The sequence below is a fragment of the Micromys minutus genome (genome assembly GCF_963924665.1).
Source record: "Micromys minutus genome assembly, chromosome: 8".
Lineage (NCBI taxonomy): Eukaryota > Metazoa > Chordata > Mammalia > Rodentia > Muridae > Micromys > Micromys minutus.
Genome location: NC_137977.1, coordinates 21,777,157 through 21,795,097, shown reverse-complemented (window position 1 = coordinate 21,795,097; position 17,941 = coordinate 21,777,157). Strand labels below are relative to the sequence as shown.

The 17,941-nt window shown below is 41.0% G+C and overlaps 1 protein-coding gene across 4 annotated transcripts in view; it reads right to left on the bottom strand.

The window, feature by feature from the left end:
- The window catches only part of APC (APC regulator of WNT signaling pathway), a gene marked incomplete at its 5' end in the record, with an annotated part of 88,310 nt that extends 70,630 nt beyond the window's left edge, over positions 1-17,680 (bottom strand). For all 4 annotated transcript variants that reach the window (XM_080920053.1, XM_080920055.1, XM_080920057.1 and 1 more), the window contains one exon: positions 17,363-17,680. In XM_080920053.1, the coding sequence (XP_080776179.1) occupies positions 17,363-17,527 (165 nt within the window). The remainder of the gene's footprint in view (positions 1-17,362) is intronic.
- Between the last annotated feature and the right edge of the window lie 261 nt (positions 17,681-17,941).

Genomic DNA, 17,941 nt, shown 5'->3' with positions numbered 1-17,941 from the left:
CTATACATTTATTACGTTTTCTTCTAGTTGTTTTCCAAATTGGAATGTAAACTCCACGAAGAAAGGAGCCTTGATGTTCCTGCCCTTGCTGCTTCTCAGGTCTGAACGCTAATGTTTCGTATATTTTGTTCAGTGTGTGAGTACACAAAACATGATGAGCAGAGCACAGCCAGTGAACCTGGGAAGGACTGGGACATGTGTAATGTAACCTTTAATCATAGCTGATTCAAGCTTTATATGGTTACAAGATGGCAGGTTAGATCACGCCCAGCTCACCAAGACTGTAGAGAGCACAGTGACAAGACAGAGCCATCCCTGAAGGATGCTGAGGGCACCGAGTTTGGTCTTACCTATTAGGTTCAACTTTTAAGCTTCCTTCTACAGGCAATGGAATACATATTTTTAAATGAAGAAGAACATATGTTAGAGCAAAATCTACAAAAAGCAACAGGACTCTTCCTACTAAAAAAGAAAAATGATCAGAAATTATACGCATAAAATTTACAGTTAAGTGTAATGGTCAATAGTGTTTTCAACTGGAAAAACATGTTTATAAGAAAAAGAATATAATTTGACTATAGTAGGGATTTTATTTATCAACTTTTAAATTACTTTTTCTAAATTCTTACTATATTAGGCTGTTAAAGTTCTAAAATCAAGGCACATAATAAACTGTTCTTTCTTAGGGAACAAAGTTTGTTACTAAAGTCTAAAATAGACTCTGTAATTTGGTATTGTGATTCCTCCACCACTGCACATTCTGGTTATCTTAGCTAGCTGGGGTCTTTTGTACTTTAGCATGACTTTTAGAGCTGTTTTATATTTCTGTGAATAATTTAGAAGATCTAATGAAATTATTAGCAGAAACAGAAAAACAACTAAAAAGAAAAAAAAATCACAAATACACTTCAGACCACAAATCCAGGACAGTATAGGCACAAAGACAAGCAGTGTGTCCATGAGACAGAAAAACAGGCAGAAAATAAACCTCTTGGTTTTGAGAAAAGTGTCAAAAAACAAAACAACAACAACAAAAGAACAGTGCCCTGGATAAAAGATGTTCTCAAGTGGTTCTGGGAAAACTGTGCAGTCTGTGGTACAAGGATGAATCTAGATCCCGATCTCCTACCCTGCAGAAAAATAAATACAAATGAATCGAAGACTTTAATGTAACACCTGAAACTTAAGAACAGCTAGAGAGAAAAAGAAATAAAGTCCTTCAAGACAGAAGGAGGGGCAAGGACTTTCTGACATTACAGCAGCTCAGGAAATAACAGCAAGGCCTGACTGATGGGCTTCATGAAATTAAAAAGCTTCTATACAACAAAGAGAACAGCTTACAGAAGAAGAAAAAGTCTTTGCCTACTATACACTAAGCAAGGCCTGAACATCTAAAATACATATTAAAAAAAAAAAGATTCTTAAATAAAAAATACCCAATAATCTAATGAACAGATAGTTCTCAAAAAAAAGAAATAAAAATAGCCAAAACCAAACCAAACCAAAACAAAAAGCATTCAAAACTCAGCATCCTTAGCTATATGAAAAATGCAAATAAAAACTCCTTTGAGCTGGGGAGATCGCTCCACAGAGGGCCTGCTGCACAGCCCCAGGACCTGGGTTGGATATGTAGCACCCACACTGAGAGGCTGAAAGGCTGAGTGCAGTCTGGTCCTTAGGGCCTAAAACCCCATTACTGGGAAGTAGACAGGACTACCCCAGGGGCTTGCTTTGCTGCGTGAGGTATTTTGGCAAGTTCCAGGTTCAGTAAGACCCTGAGTCCAACAAAAGGCATGGAGTAGGCTTGGGGGAGAAAAAAAAAGCTCAATACTGACCTCTGGCCTCCACATGTACAACCAACCAACAAACCCCTAGCACCCCGCCACCCACCATCACTAAGATTACACATCCCCCTATTCAGAATGTCAAAACAACAACAAACGATAGTAAAGAGGTGGGGATACAATGGACACCACACATTCCAACATACTACTGGTAAGACTATAAATTAAATTAGCAAAGTCACCACAGAAATCAACATGGAGGTTCTCAAAACACTAACACTAGTACCACCAAAGGACTTAGCTATGCCCAAAGGAACCTGAGTCAATATACCAAGATAACTCAACATTCTTGTTTACTGTGGCAATATTCACAGTACATATGGGAAGAGCCTGGCTGTCCATCAGATAAATGTGGTAAAAATACAAGGGAAGAAAGTTATTTAGCCACAGGGACATGGGGAAAAATATCATTTGCAGGGAAATGAATAGCACTTAATATGCAGATTTTACTTCATTCCAGTTAAAAAACAAGTCACTAATCAATGAATTCATAATGAATGTCTCTATTACACTTAGAGAGATGAGATGAATGAATTCAACGCACAGAATACACATGAACCCTCCCTCAAATCAGATGTGATGGGGCCTTTGCCTAGTTCTGGGGACTGAGTACTTCAGAATGCTACGCACATCCTCTATCAACTAAATACATTCCCAGTCCAGCTAATGTTTTTAGAACTGAAACATCATATAATTTTTTAAGTCTTTAAAACTGTCTTTTGTAAAAGTAACCAAGGTCAGGTAGAATTTATTAAAACAGCACATAGGTTCTTTTATAGAAACCAAAAGTAAGATTCAAAAATTGAACTAAATTTCATCTCACATTCAAATACCTTTTTCAACTGGTATTGGCTATCAAAAAGTCTCTTGATCTTAAACCATCCTATACCTCACAGAACATGAAAAAGGCCTTTTCTTAGTCTTTCCCCAAAATTTGCTATTTAATTAAAAAAACATTCAATAGAATAGGTGGGGCAGAAGAGAAGCACATTTCCAAGTGTTTTTTCCATGACTGAAAATACAAAGTTCTTTTTGACAGACACACACGCATGCATAGACACACACATACACACACAGAGAGAGAGATAAAGAGAGAGAGAGAGAGAGAGAGAGAGAGAGAGAGAGAGAGAGAGAGAGAGAGGGAGAGAGAGGTAACTGTCTCACAGAAACTGACTATATAAGAAAACTCATCAGCCTGCAAGTAGAGAGTTGGCATCCCCCCCTCCCCACCTTCTAACATAGGGGAAAACAAACAACACTATTCTGGCCCTAAGAACAGTGTGTTCCCTACAAAATTCTGAAAGCACAAAGGAAGTAGGTTCCTCTGTGGCTCTGGGAAACAGAACTAAGTGGCACTCCTACTGTTCAGGAACAGAGCTGGCTATTGCACTTTACAACTAACGACATGAAAGGGTACTCAAATTACTCTACTTCCTAGACAGTTTGCTTTCCTGCCGGAGCTTTTCATGTCTCCTCAAACCTGTAACAAATCTATTTTTACTACCTATGATATGCTAAGTTAAAGACCAACTTCACTAGTATAATAAAAGCAATTGAATTTCCATATACAACAGGAACAGACTGAACAAGAACTGTATAAGCTCTAGCCAGACAAAAATCCTAGCAGAGGGAGGGTGTATATGCGTGCATGTGTGCTGTGTATGTGTGTGTTGCACATAAAATCACCCCTAGCTGAGGGGCTGTTAACACCTAATAGCTGCTGGGGAAAAGTTAGTTATTTGTTCTTTTAGTGTGACCCGCTAGAGCAGGTCCCAATCCTAATCCTACTGTACTAGCTGGACAACACAAGCTGGACTTGATGGAGAAAGAAGAAGAAGTAATCACAACGTTGTGCTGGAAGGGATAGGTGAGCTGAGGGGGACGAATGTTCAAAGTATATTGTATAAAATTCTCAAAGAATTAATACAATTATTTAACAATATAAAGGCTACTGAAAAACTATTTACATGATAATTATATCTCTAGTATGTCTTTGCCTGAGAAGACATAAATGAATGTCTACTTTACCCATACTCAGAGGGCATTGAAGACCAAAAAAAAAAAAGATTCCACCCAAGACCAGCTGGGTGTACCAATTCGTTTACCACGTTGCTTATAGACGAAAGAGTAACAAGAAACTTGGGCAGCTGGACCAAGGAAGAGTCATAGCTATGGGGGAACACGTACAGAAATGCTGTGCCTGAACACAGACAATCAAAACTAACTATACCACAAACTTCTAACACAGAACTGCCACCCTACAAATCCTGACCCCACCCGAGTCAAACACTGACCAACCATTTATGTTAGGAACAGCAAACAAACACAGGCCACTAGCATATACAGGCACAGCAAGCCTCCTTCCTATGGTGGCAATCAGCTCCCTTGCAGTATCCTCAATAATTCTGACTTGGTGAATTCATTCACTGCCAACAGCTCAAAGTCAACCATCCACCCCCTGCATGCTCCAGCACATCTCGAGATTATATGGAGCTGGGCGTTGGTGGCGGGTGACTGGAACCTTAGGCAAGCAACTTTATTATGACCATCATAGATCTAGCTGCCTCCCTATTGTTGCTTGTCTCTTCTGTTCCAATTCTTGTCCCCAGGCTGATCTGATATCACAGAAATACCCCTACTTCAGCCTATCAAATGATGCAATTCCAAGCACAAGCCACCGTCTTTCCATTCCATTGTAGTAAGCATGGGTTAACCTTACTCCCTGTAAAGTTCCCTTGTTCCTATCAAAGGTGGATTCTATCTAACCACTCTTTATCTTTTTAGTTAGCCTTTTCTCTCTACATAAGCAATCTCTCCTATTCTAGTGAACCATTCTCTCTCTTTCTCACACACACCCTAGTATTACTAATCTGTACAAATCTCTCCTTGATATTAAAAGACATGGTCAAATTCCCTCTGTTTAGTAATATTTGACAAAGCTGACTATGACTACTCTCTTCCTTCTTAAACATACTTCAAGACTTAGGTTCTATGCCGTGTTCTAATGGTTTTCCTCCTTCTAATTTCACTGAGTAGCCCTGCCTCTTCTGTAGGTATAATGTTACCGTGCACTGTGTGAAGATTATCCTTGTATTAATCAAGTGTTGATTTCTGTGCTCCCCATACATTCCAATTTTTATTCTAAGACTCTCCTCTCTCAATGTTATGTAAACACTGCTCCCCATTTATTCTCTGATCTGTCAATAAAAGCTCATCAGCTGATGACTGAGCAGGGGAGGGAACAGGGATAGACTTCCTCCCAGCCATGGTAGGAGGGGAGGAGAGAGAGAAGAGTCCAGGAGAAACCATGTGAAACACCTGGAGCTCAGGGAGCCACATCAGTACTAAATGCAAGTGTCACTGAGATTCTGACTGGGAGGTCACCAGATTAGTTTAGAGGATTAAAACAGAGTAATGCTGTTCAGTTGTTGTGCCTGTAAAGCTTGATAAATAAATATAATAGTCCAGTCTCAATCATTTAGGAGCTATCTGGGTTAAGAGGAAAACTGCAACAAACACTTAAAAGCCCCTAATAATCTTCACTAGTCATCTAAGGATGGAGTACCTTGGAGTTCATTCTAGGATCGCCCACTTACATTATCATCGCCCACTTACATTATCATTTTCTCACCTAATATATACTCAACTATGTTACACTAAACTCAAACTGGTATTTCTATCTTAACCTTATCCCCTGAATATTTAACTACTTACCTGATATTAAACTTGGATACATGAAACACGTGAGTTAAGTAAGCATGTGATTTACAGACTTTTCTTTCATGGCTCCCTCTTGCAACTAAATGTTTCAAATTCTTTTCTAAAAATTATTTCCGGTATTTTTATTACTTTGGATGTGCATATATGTGCGTGTGTGTCTGAAGGCTGAGCTTAATGTTTAATACCTTCTTCAATTGCTCCTGGACTCATATTTTGAGACACAGTCTCTCAGTGAACCTAGAGCTTACCAATCTGGCCTGGTTGGTCAGCAAGCCCCAAGGATCCTCTGTATGTCCAACTCACTAGTGTGGGGATTACAGATGCATGCTGCCATGTCTGGCTTTCTATATGGGTGCTGGGAATCTCAACTCAGATCCTGACGCTTATGTGCCAAGCATACCAACTGACAGTCATCTCCCTAGCCCATCAAATGCTCTCTTTGAATAATAACGGATAATTTCCCAATTTCATCGTATGGTGTGGCACCTGTTCTTTCACACTATTCAAGCAGCATGATTTCAGCATCTTAAATTTATGTAAAATATGGTAAGAATTCATACCTTTATGAATGAAAGATACCCTATGCCCATTAAAATCTGGATACCAATCCATTGGCTAGATTAGGGAGTGACAGCTATAGCAGAGTAACACAAGACTTAGCCAATAGTGATGCAACTTGACTGTTAAGAGACACCCAAATATCTGGTATTAGTTCTTAGTGTACCTATGAGAGAGACTATTTCTTACAGAGACTAGCATCTCAATCAGTAGACTATCCTCATTCATGTGGACAGACATCTAGCCTGTTGAGATCCAAACAGAGCTAAAAGACAGAAGGATGAGCTCTCTTCTTGGGTGAAGACAGTAGCTCCTTGTCCTTGGCTCTGTCTCCAGGGTATCAGTCAGCCCCTCACCCCCCCACCCCCATTCCCAGGCCTGCTGACTCAGAATGAATTACACCTGCTTCTTTCCTTTGTCTCTGCCTTTTAGATTACCATTCTTTCCCTCCCAGCACACCCCCGGTCTAGGTTCTCTTCCTCTGGAGAACCATATCTAAAATATGTGTCCTACAATATCAAAGAGAAAGTCATCAATAGTCATAGCTATTCCCATTGTTTTCTTATTAGATTTTTTTTTTAAAGTAAACTAAGCCATGTATGGTGGAGCATGATGTATTAGTAATCCCAACACAAAGGAAGTGAAGATTTGGTCAACCTGGATAACACAATGAATTCAAAGGAGGCCTATGATACCAAGAGACGCTTGTTTCAGTAAAACAAGAGCTGGGGGTGGGTGGTAGTTCAGTGGTAAATGGCAACGCCCCAGGTTTGACCAGCAAGCACTATTCCAAACAGTAAGCAACCAATGTAGGAATAATAAAAAGTACTCTGAAAGTCTTGAGGTAACTACAGACACCAAACCAGAAATGTTATTGTAATCCTTATGTGTATAGGTTATGCGGGGGACAATAACCACTTTCCAAGATGATCCCCAGAGACTTTAAAATTCTGGGGCCAAGGCTTTTGTGTGCAGTCACCTATACTGAGTAAGGCAGAGATGTGTGATGAAGGAGATGCTATTAAGAGTAAGGGACCTCCACAGCTAGATGATAGAGATCGTGATAGCTCCTGCTTTGGTTTCTTGACTGCTTACTCTAGAACTAGTCACACTGTCCTGAGGATACTTAAGTAACCCTGCAGAGAGGCTAACACAGGGGCCCTGATCAATACCAATCTACCAGTAAATGAGCAAATCAACTTGGAAGTAAATTTTCTATCTCAATTGGATAAAAATTGCTTATATAGGTAAGCAATTAGCAAAAATGCTCTCCCCTTACCCTGGTAATTCCCAATGGCAATTCCTTGAAATACCCTGCTCACTGGCTAACAACTGGGCTGCCCCAGCCACATTTTCCTATTACATCTGATCATGGAGCCACTTTTAAACTCCAAATAGTAGTTTTCCAAACTGAAGTGCTTTGTGACCAGAGACTGTTTACTGTTAGCTAATATTTGTTTTATAGTGTTTGAAATGAAAAGTTTGTTGTAGTGTGAAAAAGTTATCAGTGAAAATTCTTAAGTACATCAAGTTCCTAAATGTACTACTCTAATAATATACATTTATGCCCTCCAAAAGAATATCCATAGCAATTTTTCAAATTTGTCTTTCTGTGGGATATTTGAAAAGACAAACAAGAAACTGGTAACTGATTGTCTCTGCTTCTGTGGATGGCTGGGAGGCAAGAATAGGAGATTTACTTTCATTTTATATACACATAGTTGCAGTTTTGAAATGTGTACTGCATGCATTCAATACCTATTCAAAGAGAAAATGTTTTGAAGTCTGCTTCTTGACAAAGCTGATTTCTTTATGTTTAAATCGGTAATGATTGCCAGTCAGTGGTACTGCATCCTTTTGATCCCAGTACTTAGAAGGCAGAGGCAGGTGGATCTCTGTGAGTTCAAGGACAGCCTGGTCTACAGAATGAGTTCCAGAACAGGGCTACAGAGAAACCCTATCTCAAAAAACAAACAAACAAACAACAAAAAAAACAGAAACAAACAAACAATGGGAGTAATGGTAATTGGGGAGGTGGCTCAGTTGGTAGAGTGCTTATCTTGTAAGCAGCAAGCATCTTAGCTCAACCCAAGAACCCACATCTAAAATGCTGGGTATGAGGATGCCCTTATAATCCCAGCTATTGAGACAGCCAGCTTAACCTAATTGGCAAGCTACAAACCATAGATGACACCCAAGAAATGATACCTGAGGTTGTCATCTGGTCTCTACATGCACATATGTGCACCAACATACATGAACATGTATTTCAAACTACTTTAGTTAACTACTTTTAGCCTAAAATTATGCTCATTACCTCTTCCCCCCATCTTAGTGCTAGGGGTTGAAGCAATGGCCTTGCACTCTTAGACAAGCTTTCCACCACTGTCTATCTAGCCATTTACTCCTTGTTGGGTGTGCGAGTAGCAACTATGATTTAAGGTGAATAAGCAAGAGTTACAATCTGAAAATACCCAAGATAATATGACAAGAAATGATCTGTTTGTTAATCCAAGTGGAATATGAGTTTTAAATGTCTGTGCATAGAAGTTATCTTTTCTTTTATATAAAAGAGGTGGTTCCATACTATAAATTCAGGACATGTATTTAAAATGCATAAAATATGTTATGCCTTCATCTTGTAGACTTACAAGTGAACCACGTAGAAGTTCAACGGTTTTTCCTTATCAAATTAAAGCTGCAGTGGTGATTTGAAGAACGGTCTCTAAAGGCTCATAAAAAAAAAAAAAAAATGAAAGCTTAGTCATTAGGAAGGGGTACTACTTGAGAATGATTAGGAGGTATGGCCTTGTTGGGGTAGGTAAGGCACTGGTGGAGGAGGTTTTGTCACTCACTGAAGGAGGCTTTTGCAGTTTTCCAAAAGCCTAAGTCAAGCCCAATGTCTCTATCTTCTTGCTGCCTGGGGCTCCAGATGTAACACTTTCCAATCCTTAAGTTTGTTTCAACAGATAGCTAATATATTATTAAATGCTATCAATATGTAAATTAATGTTAGACAAGGCACAGGAGAAATGTGTTTGACGAAACTAATGAAAGGCTGCTGGAATATTATTATATCGAAGATCTTCTTTAATGAAACTATGGCAAAGCCAGAAGAAATTAAAAGACAGGTGGGTAGAATGTCCCAGGTTAATTAAATAAAGGAACTGAAACTACACTCCAGTGCACACAAGAGAACATAACAGGAAAAACTGAGCCTTATATGTTAGTCAATCATAAGGAGACTTTGAAAATAAGATAATAGGATGACTAATTAAATCTATTAAATGCTATGATTGTGGAATAGTATCAAACTGTATCATTTGTTCCCTGTTTGAAGTACATGATCTAACACAACTGCTGCTTTACTGAGGTTATAAGTAAAAAAAAAAAAAAAAAAACTCAGAACATACACAGCACTTCTCATCTGAAAACCACAAATCTAACTTTCCATAATCCAGTACTTTGTAAGTGCCAATATGACTGGAAAATGAACACTCAGTCTCATGTAACAGGCCAGAGTCAAAATACAAACTGATGTAAAACCTGAAGAGCAGCAGTCTGTGCTCACAACCAAAAGACTATATGAGTATGTACATTTACACAGCTTGAGGTATATGAGAAATATAAGCTAATTCGTATTTGGACTTGGGTTCCACCCCCAAATTATGCATATATAAATACCACAAAATCCAGGAAGTATAAAAATTCAAAACACTTCTAGTCTCAAGCATTTTGGGTAAGGAATACTCTCAGGACAGGCCAGGCTCAGGATTGGCACAAAAATTAACAGCTTCCAAGACCAAGGGCTGAGACTGACTCAAACCTGAATTCAGTCAGGCACCAGACTTCACTCATTAAATCGTGAAGCCTAAGATGAACTGCACTAGCAACAAATATGTAAGTAATCAGGTACATTAGCCATTCAACAGATCTGAAAAGATTCAAGTCAGTCGCCATCTTGGCCTTGCCTAGGACAAGGTGCAGGGCAGAAATCACTGGAGGAAACAATGACAAGGGCATTCCCTTTTTTCTTTTTTAAAGATTTATTACATATGAGTGCACTGTCACTGTCTTCAGACACACCAGAAGAGGACATCTGATCCTATTACAGATGGCTGTGAGCCACCATGTGGTTGCTGGGAATTGAACTCAGGACCTCGAGGAGCAGTCAGTGCTCTTAACCACTGAGCCATCTCTCCAGCCAGACAAGGGCATTTCTTATCTCTCAGTTTATTTGGGTAGCAAGACGGGAGAGCCCAACAGGCTCCATGCTTGCAGGGCCTCTTCTGGTTCTAAAAGTCTCTTCTTAGTTCATCATCCAGTCCTTTGAAGGCAAGTGGGCAAAGGTAAGACCACACAAAAAGCAAAGGTACCACAAGCAACATGGGTCTTCGATTTAGTATACTCACTTGACAGTGGGGGGAAAGAATCAAGCAAAACTGGGCAATCCTTTCTAGTTTTCCTCTCTAGAGGGCTGGGTTGCTTTTGCATGTTTCTGATGCATCAACTTGACAGCAGATATGGACGGCATCTCATGATAAGTTATGATGACTATCAAGTCAAACAGTTATAAAATAACAGTACTATTCTAAATTTCCAACATAACCTTCCAAACAAGGAAAACAGTCCACCAAAGTAAAGCCCAGAATTTCTAAATTAAAAGCTTGACTTCCACTTTTAATCAATTTCAGAATTCAAATACAAATTATGCATTTTATATGTAAGATTTTAAAAACTCCTATTTTGTCCCTAAAAGAGTAAAATTCACAACACCCTGGGCTGGCAAGATACCTCAGCATGTAAAGATGCTTACCTCAATCTAGATGGCCTGCATTTGATCCTGGGGACACAAGCCAGGGAAGGAGAGTGCTGAGGCCCCCCACAGTCCTTGAGTCTCCGTATGCATGCTGTGACACTAGTGGACACCCACATCCCAACATAAATATGATTGTAAAAATCAAAATATCACACAACACAAGAGTTCCCACATTAATTACTGAGAACACATTCAAGGGCTAGCGAAACTACTAAAGGACAATTTGTTTGCCAGCCCTGCCAACTCAGTGCTTGTCCTCTCCATCCCTACAAACACCGCTTTACAAAGTTCACATTATGTCCTCACGTGTTAGATGGACAACTTATCCAATGACCACACTCCAATACAATATCCTGCCTCCCTTCCCAAAGAATACATATCAGAGCAGAGTGGTGTGGTTCAGGCCTCTAATCCCAAAGGCACGGGAATATGAGTTATCTAGATAGATGGGTAGGTAGGTAAGTAGATAGGCAGGCAGGCAGACATAGATATATACAGATATAGCCAGGTATATATATAAAGAGACCTTGTCTCAAAAAACAAAAACATGCGAGGGTATTAAGAAAACAACCACATATTAGTTTTTATGTCTCCTGAGTCTCTCACTTATGCCATAAAGAGGCATTAACACAAAGAGATGACTAATGAAAGAATGTTTGGTTTTCTTGGAACAAGCTGTCAAATGTCTGGACTTCTACTTGGAAACGTAGCACATCAGGCAATTAAGACCAACTCTCTAAAAATAATTTTAAGTTAGATATTAAAACAATCTCCTTAAAAGCATTAAATAATAATTGACATAATGGGAGATAAACAGTTCAAATCCGTTACAAGTTGACGCTCAGAAAAGTGATCTCAATTTTTGCTTTTGGTGACTTTATTAAAGGCAAACGAACAAACAAACATTTAATGTTGCTTGCACTGCAAGACTAGGGGCCAAACTAAGAGTCCCAGACATAGATGCCAACTACAGTGAAAACCATCTTTGGCTCTGGGCTGAGGTTCTCCGGGGCCCCTCCATTTTAAAATAACAAAGAACTAGGAGACCGCTGCTCTGCTTTGTCCTTCCAACAAACACCTGAGAAGTTAACAGAGAGACTCTAGAGCTTCCATAACCTCCCGGCCCCACTAGCTGGGACTCTGGTGAGCAGCACAGGATGGTGGGTGCACACACTGTCAAAGCAAGCAACAGCTCCTGGGCCCCAAAAGCAAAGTGACCTTTGAGGGGACAATACCAATGCCAAGCATCTCACATTACAGCTCCTAACAGTGATACCTTGGGGACCAAGCCTTTAATGTGGACCTTTGTAGGTCACTTCTCATATTCAAATCATGGCAGAGATCATGACCTTTGACCACACATAAGTCATGCAGGTAGTCTTGCACAGCTAACATTGTGGAATGTGATTAAGGTGGTTTCGCAGCCAAACTCTTGACAATACCAAATAAAAACCTTCGCGAAAAGGTTATCATCTTATATATCAGATCATTTCTCCAACAGAGCCAGAGATTTGTAAACACGGAATTGACAGATTATCATAACTGACAGATAATTATAATTAATTCCTAATTATTATACTCAAGAGGATTGTATGTATATATATATATATATATATATATATATATATATATATATATATATGGAACTGCCCTATAAAGTTACATGTACTAAAAAAAAACTAAATTAAGCACTTACTAGATGAGTGACTAAATGGATGAAAAAAATAGGTACCTTGAGGATAAAACTGTCCATAATAAAGACTTTAAGAGAATATAAGAGGGGGCAGGGTAGGTAAGAGGCAGGAATCTTCATGTATTAATGAAGAACTTTATTAAAAGAAAAAGAGAACACTGAAGCAAAGGTAGTATTTAAAGGCCCTTTGGCTGACAAATGTGTGATAAGAACTGACCCATATATTCATGAAGTCCAAAGAATTCCCTCATCACAGAATAAGAAAGCAGAAGACAAAGTTAAAAAGTTTTTCTTCCTTAAAAGGACATATCAAAATTATCTTTAAAAGAAAATGTTAAAAGCCATGGCATCAACCAGGCATTGTAGCCCAGGCCTTTGATCCCAGCACTTCGGAGGCAGAGGCAGGCAGAGCTCTGTGAGTTAGAGGTCAGCCTGGACTACAGAGCAAGTTTAAGGAACCATGAAGACAATGGGCTGACAGAAAGCAATAATCAATGTAAAATGTATTCTAATAGGTAACTGCTAACCTAGAGTTCTGTAACAAAAACATCCTTTAAGAATAGAAAAATAGGCTGGAGAGATGGCTCAGTGGTTAAGAGCACTGACTGCTCTTCCAGAGGTCCTAAGCTCAAATCCCAGCAACCACATGGTGGCTCACAACCATCTGTAATGGGATCTGATGCCCTTTTCTGGTGTGTCTGAAGACAGTGACAGTGTACTTATATATAATAAATAAATCTTTTAAAAGAATAGAAAAATAAAGACCTTTCGGGCAGATAGGGCATTTAAGGCACATGCTTCAGATCCTTTAAGATCAGTAAAAATGATCCTACATAAGACCTTCATAGGGAATATAAAATACAGTAAATATATGTAGTACTCTAAATAATATTGATGATATAATATATAGCATATATTATTAATATATTAATAAATATATGTGAACTAACAGGGACTGAGATGGCTCAGCTGGTAAAGTACTTGTCCAGCAAGCAAGAAGGTGGTGACGGAGGGTCCCTGAGGCTCACTAGGAGCCATCCTAACCTAACTAGGAAGCCTCAGGGACTCCTGTTCCAGTGAGATCCTGTCTCAAGCAAGGCAGCTGGCTCCAGACAGACATCAGAGGCCAACTTCTGAGCTCCACTCACCTGTGCTTACAGATGAGAAATCAGGTACTGAGGCATAGCTCAGTGGTAGAGAGCATACCTAGTCTGTGTGAAGCATTGGGTTCAATCCCCAGTAAAGCAGAAAAAAAAGAAAAAGAGAAATTTAATTAGCAAAACCTTTTTTTAAAAAATTATTTATGTATGTATTTATTTATTCATTTATTTAAGTACATTGTAGCTGTCTTCTGACACACCAGAAGAGGGGATCAGATCTTATTACAGATGGTTGTGAGTCACCATGTGGTTGCTGGGATTTGAACTCAGGACCTCTGGAAGAGCAGTCAATGCTCTTAACCACTGAGCCATCTCTCCAGCCCTAGCAAAACCTTTAATAAAAACTGTTTCACAAAGAAAAACCTCCCAGCCCTATGACTACGTCTGACAGAACAACATAGCTATTACTAGAACCCGATGTCTTCTCTGCTGGGTTATAACAAGCATTTGAGAAAGAAACAATTCCAAATGATTGTGTACAAACTACTTCTGAGCAGAAATGAAAGATTCCAAATCCTGACCAGGACAGTACAGACCATCACCCAGGTAGACAGGCTGTCACTACTTCATCCAACCAGGTCCTTCACCTACTTATTCAGAGTAATGAGCTTTATCACTGGAACCCAACTGATTTACTTCAAAGCCTAAACAGGTGTACACTGTTTGCTGGCCAAGTCCTCTAAGCTCAGAGAATACATGTTATTTGATTCTTGCAAATTTTATGTACAAATCTACTTTAAACAGTTACTTATCAAAATGTTGTCAAAAAGCCTATGTATGGTTTATAACAATGCAAAGATAAACAGTGCTTTAAGCTGACTAATGTCGTTTACAAATTCTTGTTTTAATAATTAATTCTCCATAAAACAATGCCACAGGTACCGTATGTCACTCTCTCTTCAGCCTCTTACATTTAACCATCACAAATGGGTTATCCAAATACTACAAATAAGAGAGACACCGTGCTACAGGCCTTTTGTGCAAGGTTTACTTGCCTACTTAAGAGATAAGAGGTCTTTGCCTTTGGCTACCAAAGACAACTAAGTGATACTTGGGAAAAGGGAACCATGAAGAACCATGAAGGTATATGCCAAAGTTCAAAGGTTAGCACACTAGTCAATCAGACAGGTCCTTGAGAACCTAAGTTGACTAGCCATGAGGTCTTCTAACTCTGATCATCTTCTTATGTGAGATACTGATTAAATCACCCGGTTAAGTGCTCTGTAACGTGGAGCCTAACTAATAGGTGGTTAAGAGCTGACAACTAACAGGCAATGGAGAAGAGCCAACTTGACTATAAGGTTCAAGATTGGGGACCGACAGAAAAGCGGTTACAAAAAGAAGTCGGGAGAAAGAGAACTATACAAGCACATATGAGCACATCATAAGATAGAGACGTATGCAGACTAAACTGACTCGGTTTATTGTCATGTGACTTTTAGCAACACATCTAAAATAGGAATACACAGCAACTGTACAAGTGAGAAATAGAGATCCAGGAATCAGAAAAATCCACAAAGAAATGATTTATTAGCATAAAGGGGAAAAAAGGCATGATTACCAAGAACACCAAAGAACATACAAAGCCTTGAAGACACGAATCCCCTTCCTAGGAGCCATTGCACCCATCCTGATGGCCCCACAGTACAGTGAAATGGTAAGGGATTTCCATTTCATAATGACATCATAGTGAGAACGAAAGATGGAGATAAGGATGTGGTGAGCACTTACATGGGCATTTAACACACATTAACTCCCTCCAGACCCACCATGCGTGGTGAGTATCACAGATACAGAATAGTCTAAATGGTAACAGGACCGCAGCCACTAATAATTTTAACACAAGTCAAAAACCAAGACTAAGAGAAGGAGTCTGACTACATTACAGTCCTTGGATGAAAGAATCCTGAAGGAAGATTTGGAATCTGGAATGGCCTCCTGGAGTTGTATCTGGCAGCTCAGCTGGAAACAATAACATGCATGCAGCACAGAGAGAGAGAGACTGAGGGGCCTCCAAATAGTGATAATGGACAGTTCTGAAGAGGGGAGGCTGCTCTTGAAAGGCACACATTTCCTCCTCTGAAATAGGGACAAATAAGGAGGTAATAATGAAAAATTAAAGTCCGGAAACGAAGGAAGGATGCCTCAGACAACGGAGATTTTTCTCACCCACTGGAATTGAGAAGGCCCCACTTCCCTCTTGTCTCTTCAAACAGAAATGAAAGCTCAGCACTGGTGGACAGAGAGACAGACAGACCTGAGAGCTTCCGTGCTGGAAGTGAGAAACTGCCAACAAACAAATGAGATATAAAATTCAAAAGGATTTCTTCTTTTAAGGTGGGCAATTCTATTTCTAAAACTTCAATTCAGAACTTTGTTACAATCCTGGAGAACGAACGGAGTGGTTCTTACAGGCACTCTACCACTGAGCTAATGCTCCTGGTCTCTAAACCAGCTTTCAAAACCCCACACTCATTTGCATTCTCATAGGGCAATGTCTAAGTATTTTTAATCCCACGGTGGGGTTCTTGACACACCCCAGTAATGGGATAGAGGCGACAAACTACCAGCCAACTTCCTCCACTGCCACTCTAATGGGGCAGTTTGCACTTGCAACCTTTGGCAAGGTTCCTAAAGTTACTCCGGACAGTTTTTCATATTGGTAATCACTACTACCCTAGAGGGACAGCTGAGATTGGCACAAAACCACGTTATAAAGACTATCAAGAGCTATAAGTGTTACTAAGTACTAGTAACAACTGAGAATACAAGAAATTTGAGTCGTTTTGAAATTAAAAAGCTTTTCCTCCATTAGCCCTTTTCTTCAAAGACAAAACTAAACAACAACAAAGGGCTTGCATATTAGGAATTCTAAAGCTTCAGTGCGCTCCTTGGGATAATACCTAAAGAAAGCAATCCTTTCTTGTGGCATTATGTATTATCTTACATTTATAAGGTCCTCTTTGTTTTTTAAGGAACATAACACTCCCCAATTCTTTCAATGGAGCTGCAAAACCTACTGCTTCCGTCTCAAAAGCTGAGACCAAAGCCTATGACAGAGATGAATGATTTAAAAGCGAACAATCGTTTTGCCAGCTAGGCTCCACTAGGCAGGAGTCTGGCTCTTAAGCCATCCCGGTCTACCGGGACTCTTCTCAAGAACAGATCCCACCGGCCTCTGAACAGCCAGCCTTTCCTCCGCAACTCCACAAGCCAGGTTCAGATAATCCTCCCAGACCTCAAAGGCTTTTTTTTTTTCTTTAAAGGGAGCAAAAAAAAAAAAAAAAAAAAAAAAAGGTTGAGCACGAATGAAACGGGCTGGACGACCCACGCACCTAGAGCGGATAGAAAGGGCGAGGCTGCCCGCGAAGTAAGGAAAGATACGAGGGCGGCGGGAGTCGCGACCCCGGCTCGCGGTGTGCAGAGGTGAAACCTGCGGCCAGCAGAAGGCCAGAGAGGGGCAGGTCCGGGGTGTGCAGACCGGAGGGCGGCGGAATCCGGCCGCCGGGGTCCGGTCCCGGCGCAGCCGCCAGGGGTGGGAGTCGCCGCGACGCGCAGCCGCACTCACCTGCCAGACGCTCGCTCCGCGGCCGCAAGCTCGGGCGCCGCCCGGGCGCCTCCCCTCCCCCGGGACTCGACCCCGGCCGCCGCCGGAGCTCCGGGCCCCGAGAGTCACGGGCGGTACGGAGGCGGGCAACGCGGCGACCGGCCCCGAGCGCAAGGAGGCGTACATAGGGGGCGCTGGAAAGGCAACTCCTCGCTTCCCCTTCCTCAGCGGCAGCCGACTGCACTTCCCGGGAACAGCATCGCGCCAGCCTCGGTCCGCTGCTCCCGGGCCTTCGCCCGAAGCTCCCCCAAGGTAGCGGCCGGGTTTCCGGCAGCCACACTCCGCCCCCTCAGCACAGGGCCTTCGCCATCTTGTTGTAGGCGGGAAGCGAACAGTGCGCACGCGCGATGGGAGCGGCTGGCGGGCGTCCCGCTGGTCGGGGATGAGGGACTGAACTGCGCAGCCGCAGCAGCCCCATGCCCTGCCTCTGCGGTATTTGGTTAGTCTCTTCTGTTCTTTGCCCTAGGGATCGATCCTGAGTCTCCAACCTGCTCAGCTTTCTCAACTGAACTGAAACCAAATTAGTAGACTTATCCCGCG